Below are 6,979 nucleotides of genomic sequence, written 5' to 3'. Positions count from 1 at the left end.
CGCAGCCAGTGACCCACACTGTGAACATTTGACACACAAACACCACACATGCACATTAAACACACAAACACCACACACGCACATTTAACACACAAACACCACACATACACATTTAACACACAAACACCACACATGCACATTAAACACACAAACACCACACATGCACATTTAACTCTCTAACACTGGTCCTCGCAAAGATAGACATAGAACGGTCGCGCGCGCACACACACACACACACACACACACACACACACACACACACACATCTGGATTCCATTAGCAGTCGAGACAAGTCAACACTGGCAGCAACAGACTGCTGAGCATCAGAGCACCGGTATATTCATACTATAGTACTACTAGAGTACTACTACTGTACTACAACAGTACTACTACTTTACTACAACAGTACTACTACTGAGCTGTAAAACCATAGGATTGTTAGAGGAAGAGGAAGTGAGCAGCTGCTGTGGGGAGAAAAAGAAAACAGACAGAAGGAAAAAGGAAAATAGGAGACCTGGGAGGAAGAAAAGAAGAAGAGAAGAAGACAAGAAGAAGACAAGAAGAAGACAAGAAAAGGTGAAGGAAGAGAAGAAGATGAAGTGGTGTTTTGGGACTGTTGTCTTTGTCTCTCTGCTGTGGACCGTTTGCAGCGTCTCTCCGTCTCCTCACCCTGCAGATGAATGCTCCGGCATGTCTCTCCGTAAGTCTTCTCCTCCTTCTTCCTCTGAACACATGCAGGCAGGTACAGACAGATCAGACTCCCAGCAGCCACTGCTTCAAATCAGATCATGTTTTAATTGGCTGTTTTGTCAACATTCATTTGTGTCTTTGTGAGGACATTTTATTACAGTTTCTATGAATGAAGACTCAACACTCTGAGATAAACATCTGACTTCTGCGTCAACAAGAAACCCAATGATCCTTTTTCACTATGATTCTCTCTCTCTCTCTCTCTCTCTCTCTCTCTCTCTCTCTCTCTGTATATATATAGTATATATATATATAGATAGATATAGATATAAATATAGATATGGATAGATATGTAATCAATACAACATGTTACTGTGAGTAATTAGAGTAAAGGTCGTGGTTGATGTTGGCCACTTCCTTTCCTTTATGTTTATAGCCTTTACTTCTTCCTCTAATTGGAGTGATTTTTTGTTATAAGTTTTTATAGCCGAGTGAGCCAGAGTAGTTTAGTTCTTAGTCCTTTTCTTTGCCTTCTCAGGAGTGGTTTTCTGTTTCCTTATCCTTTAGCTTTGAGGTTGTTTTGCCTCGTTTTGTTGTTGTGCTGTTTCTTGTTTTCTCAGCCTGCAGATTAGATATTGTGATTTATAGCCTATTTGTTTGTCACCTTGCTTAAGAGTTTCATTTCACAATAAAAGCCTGCTCTAATTGTCCTAATTCTGCTCCTGAGTCCTCCTTCCAAGCCTAGGCCTGACAGTTTTGGTGCGTTTTGTCAAAAAGTGTGTGTGTGTGTGTGTGTGTGTGTGTGTGTGTGTGTGTGTGTGTGTGTGTGTGTTTATCTCATGTAAATAAATATCTGCTGTGTTTTCCTGTTTAACATCAGATCCTGTTTACGACACTGAGCTGTAAACTGACGACTGAAACTGTACTACAGCTCAGTACTACAATATTACACTACAGTACTACAATACTACAATATTACACTACAGTACGGTACTGTAGTACTACTAGTACTACTACACTGTAGTTTAGTCCAGGTGAAGATAAGACACATGTATCGACCCTCTAAGCCCACAGACTGAACTTTGTTTAAATGTTGGAAAGTATTTACATTATAACTCATTGAATCATTATGGAAACACACAAAATGTTCAGATATCATATCATATATGTAATAATGATGACAGAGCAGGAACACTGACAGTCACATGTCATCATTATAATTATCTTTTAATGTAATTCATGATACAGACTACAGGAGGGCGACAAAGACCAAAGAAAAACATTTGCACCTGATGTCATCATATATGATTCACACATGTACTTATTATTAGTCATCGTTGGTTTCATCATATATAAACTGATGTTCAATGTTGTGATTTTATTTATTATTATTGATGTTAATAAGTAAAGTAAATCTTCTGAGATCACAGTCTTCATCTTCCTGCTGACCATCTGAAATCAGTTAAAGTATTTTAACAAAAACTTCATCTTCAGCTGGTTGATCAGAATCAGAATCACTGAACGAGTCCTGATCTGGTCTCTGCAGGTCTACAGACTGATCTGTGTTCTGGTATCTGCAGGTCTACAGACTGACCTGGTCTACAGACTGACCTGTGTTCCGTGTTCTGGTCTCTGCAGGTCTACAGACTGACCTGTGTTCTAGCCTCGCAGGTCTACAGACTGACCTGTGTTCTGGCCTCTACAGGTCTACAGGCTGACCTGTGTTCTGTGTTCTGGTCTCTGCAGGTCTACAGGCTGACCTGTGTTCTGGCCTCTACAGGTCTACAGGCTGACCTGTGTTCTGATCTCTGCAGGTCTACAGACTGACCTGTGTTCTGTGTTCTGGTCTCTGCAGGTCTACAGACTGACCCGTGTTCTGTGTTCTGGTCTCTGCAGGTCTACAGACTGACCTGTGTTCTAGCCTCTACAGGTCTACAGGCTGACCTGTGTTCTGTGTTTTGGTCTCTGCAGGTCTACAGACTGACCTGTGTTCTGTGTTCTGGTCTCTGCAGGTCTACAGACTGACCTGTGTTCTAGCCTCACAGGTCTACAGACTGACCTGTGTTCTGGCCTCTACAGGTCTACAGACTGACCTGCGTTCTGTGTTCTTGTCTCTGCAGGTCTACAGACTGACCTGTGTTCTGTGTTCTAGCCTCGTAGGTCTACAGACTGACCTGTGTTCTGTGTTCTGGTCTCTGCAGTTCTACAGACTGACCTGTGTTCTGTGTTCTAGCCTCGTAGGTCTACAGACTGACCTGTGTTCTGGCCTCTACAGGTCTACAGGCTGACCTGTGTTCTGATCTCTGCAGGTCTACAGACTGACCTGTGTTCTGTGTTCTGGTCTCTGCAGGTCTACAGACTGACCTGTGTTCTGTGTTCTGGTCTCTGCAGGTCTACAGACTGACCTGTGTTCTGTGTTCTAGCCTCGCAGGTCTACAGACTGACCTGTGTTCTGGCCTCTACAGGTCTACAGACTGACCTGTATTCTGGTCTCTGCAGGTCTACAGACTGACCTGTATTCTGGTCTCTGCAGGTCTACAGACTGACCTGTGTTCTGTGTTCTAGCCTCGCAGGTCTACAGACTGACCTGTGTTCTGGCCTCTACAGGTCTACAGACTGACCTGTATTCTGGTCTCTACAGGTCTACAGACTGACCTGTATTCTGGTCTCTGCAGGTCTACAGACTGACCTGTGTTCTGTGTTCTAGCCTCGCAGGTCTACAGACTGACCAGTGTTCTGTGTTCTTGTCTCTGCAGGTCTACAGACTGACCTGTGTTCAGTGTTCTGGTCTCTGCAGTTCTACAGACTGACCTGTGTTCTGTGTCCTGGTCTCTGCAGGTCTACAGACTGACCTGTGTTCTGTGTTCTGGTCTCTACAGGTCTGCGGGCATTCCGGTTGAAGACCTCCTGTAACTTCACCACCCTGAAGGAGAAGCAGCTGAAGGAGATCCAGGCTCCGACTACCATCCTGTACCTGCCGGTCCTGTACCTGCTGGCCTTCGTTGTGGGTCTGCCCTCCAACCTGCTGGCTCTGTGGATCCTGGTCTTCAGGACCAAACCACTGCCGTCCACAACGCTGCTCATCAACCTGACTGCCGCAGACTGCCTGCTGCTGCTGGTGCTGCCGTTCCGGATCATGTACCACTTCAGAGGCAACCACTGGGAGCTGGGCGAGCCCTTCTGCCGCGTTGTCATGGCGATGTTTTATGGCAACATGTACGGGTCGGTTGTGTGTCTGGCGCTGGTGGCTCTGGACAGGTACATCGCTCTGGTTCACCCGTTCGGTGCAAAGACGCTGCGTACCCGGCGGACGTCTCTATACATGACGGCAGCAGTGTGGACGGTGGTGCTGGCTGCCATGCTGCCGCTGCTGGTGTCTCAGCAGACGTACGTGCTGGATGAGCTGCAGATCACCACCTGCCATGATGCACTGCCCGAGGAGGAGCAGGAGAACTATTTCCTGCCGTACTTCGCCACCTTGTTCACCTTCTGCTTCCTGCTGCCCTTCATGGCCGTGCTTTTCTGCCATGGTGCCGTGCTGCACACCCTGCTGGCCGAAGGGAAGCGCTATGGTCACGCCGTCCGGGTGACGGTCCTGGTTCTGCTGGTCTTCATTGTGTGTCTGCTGCCCAGCAACATCCTCCTCCTCCTCACCTACACAGACAGCTCACTGGACGGAGATGGCGAGGACGTGTACGTCCCCTACATGGTCAGCTTAGCAGTTAGCACCTTCAACAGCTGCATCGACCCCTTCATCTACTACTTTGTGTCCGTGGAGTTCAGGGAGAAGGCCAGGAGCGCTCTTTGTTGCCGTGGCGACTCAGAGGTCAAAACAGCGTCTTTGGGCAACAACGTTTCGTACTCTTCATCATCATCATCAGGCCTAAGGTCAAAGGTCACCATGCTGACTGAGTCCAGTCAGTGTGGGAAGTCTGAGACAGGCTGATGGTCACATGACTGCTGACATCATCACAGCTGTCAATCAAACATCTATTCCTTTAAAGTGAGAAGTTGTCGATATGAAGGCATTGATCCCTGATCACTTGATTGATTGTAAACTTCATGATGACAGTGTTACTTTAGCTTATGTTACATGAATAAAAAATGATGAAGGAAAAAAAAAAAATATATATGTGAAGAATCTTTACTGCTGTTTGTTTGAGCAACACATGAGATCAGTTATCAGCCTCCAGGATGCCTTGAGCTCCTTTAAGGACAAAATATGATAAATACACTCTAAATTTAACAACTTATCATTAATAAAAGTCTAATTTAGAAGTTATTGTTTAAGTCTGTCAGAGAGAATATTTCAGCTCCAAATAGTGAAGTCAGTGCTGAAGTGTGTTGAACTGTCTTTCTGTCTAATGTCCAGCAGGGGGTGACTCCACTGGTTTCAAACAGTAGTCAGATTGTATGGAAGCTCATGAGAACTTGATTTGGAACCTCAACAGTTTCCTGATGAGCTCATGGTCCAAAGTAGGAGATGATTTAGTCGTTACCATGGCAACGTGTCCTTGTCTCTGTCAGATCCAATCAGGATATTCTCCCAAACTCCACCTTCAATTGTCCAAATTTCGTCACTTCTGGCTCCAAAGAAACAAGATGGCGACAGGAGTAACGTCAAACAATAGGTGACATCACCTCTTTATTGTCAACAGAAATCCACCTGGTTCTTCCAGACAGGTACACAATAAGTATTTCACTGATTACCTGCGCCCAGTAAATAATGACATCGTATCGTCTGTGAGATGACAGGCGGTGGTGCTCATACCACTTTTGTCCATAGGGGACGCCAGAGTCAACAGAAATGAAAGTTTCTTGTAGCTGCTTTGATCTGTTTCATGTAACTGGAGCTTCATCTGGGATGAAGATGAGGAAACATGTTTAATCATCATGTCTACAGGTGAGAACCCAGTGACATCAGAAACACTGCAGGTCAGATCCATGTTCCTCACTTCACATCTGGATCATCATCTGGACGCTGAAGAACTTCACCAGACATGGATCATGTTCACAAATCAGAACAGGTCAGAAGCTCAGCTGATGTTCTGTAAAGGCAGGATGTGATGCTCTGAGTGACCAGCAGGGGGCAGCAGGCGCTCATGTTTCACTGCAGCTGTTTCCTCCAGCTCAAAGTCTATACATATGAAGTATAAATACTTCAGGGAAAGTAGTAGTACAACCATTAAATATTACAGGTAAAATAGTAGAACTACCATCAAATACTACAGTTAAAGATGTAGTACTACCATCAAATACTACAGTTAAAGGAGTAGTACTACCATCAACTACTTCAGTTGAAGTAGTAGTACTACCCTCAAATACTACAGTTAAAGTAGTAGTACTACCATCAAATACTTCAGTTAAAGTGGGACTACTGTCATCAAATACTTCAGTTAAAGCAGTAGTACTACCTGTAGTGGCCATTTGTCAAATAATTTAAATCAAACTTTAAATCAAACTTAAAAATAAAAATCAGAGAGTCACTGTTCCACCTTGGGCTTGTGATGTACGCAGGCAAAGTAAGTTCAATGTTCCTTTGAAAAAAAAACAAGCAAGCAAACAAAGAAGGAAATCTGTGTGCCTCTCTTGCTCTGGTAAAAAACCATAGGCCCACCCAGGTGCATCATGGTCCTACACCTGTCCTTCTGCCTATATAACCTCAGGTGCCCAGTGTTCCCAAAATTCCCGAATAAAACTAAAACAAAACAAATTCTAATTAGACAAAACTGAACATGCTAAAGAAGGAAGTAACACATAACTAACAAAAGAAAATGCTATCAAACTCTAATCTAAATAAAGCAAACATCCAGAATAATCAAACAAAAATATGACTTGTTATCAGCAAAAATAACAACCAAAACTAACAATAAACAAATAGTTCAAACACTTCCATCAAATACCACAGTTAAGGTAGTAGTACATGTGACCCCCCTCCTCCGTGACCTCCTCTGGCTTCCTGTTGCAGCCCGCATCCGATTCAAGACCATGGTGCTGGCCTTTAAGGCTGTCAACAGAACTGCACCCATCTACCTCCAAACACTGGTCAGACCACAAGCCCCAGCGCGAGCACTTCGCTCTACTACATCAACTGGCCGGCAGGTACCACCATCGCTGAGAGCAAACAAAGGTCGCTCAGCGAAGTCACAACTCTTCTCTGCTCTGGCGCCTCAGTGGTGGAACGAACTCCCAACCAATGTCAGGACAGCAGAGTCACTCGCCATCTTCTGCAGAAGACTCAAGACCCCCAAAAATAAAAAAAAATAAAACCTGTATAATATAGGCCTAC

General features: G+C 44.7%; 1 protein-coding gene across 1 annotated transcript; it reads left to right on the top strand.

Annotated features, from left to right (window-relative positions):
* The first annotated feature begins 344 nt into the window (after nt 1-344).
* LOC311257141 (proteinase-activated receptor 4) lies at nt 345-4,767 on the top strand. The gene is made up of 2 exons (XM_084352613.1): nt 345-700; nt 3,570-4,767. The coding sequence occupies exons 1-2, from the start codon at nt 595-597 to the stop codon at nt 4,634-4,636; spliced, it is 1,173 nt and encodes a 390-aa protein (XP_084208739.1). The 5' UTR covers nt 345-594; the 3' UTR covers nt 4,637-4,767.
* The last annotated feature ends 2,212 nt before the right edge of the window (nt 4,768-6,979 follow it).

Source organism: Pagrus pagrus, assembly GCF_965226575.1.
Source record: "Pagrus pagrus genome assembly, chromosome: 5".
Taxonomy (NCBI): domain Eukaryota; kingdom Metazoa; phylum Chordata; class Actinopteri; order Spariformes; family Sparidae; genus Pagrus; species Pagrus pagrus.
This window is presented reverse-complemented; position numbering and strand designations above follow the sequence as displayed.

Excerpts from the sequence above, each read along its gene's own strand:
- LOC311257141 (XM_084352613.1), top strand. The coding sequence starts at position 595 with ATGAAGTGGTGTTTTGGGACTGTTGTCTTTGTCTCTCTGCTGTGGACC. Across the intron at positions 701-3,569 it reads ATGCTCCGGCATGTCTCTCC|GTCTGCGGGCATTCCGGTTG; the intron begins GTAAGTCTTCTC and ends TGGTCTCTACAG.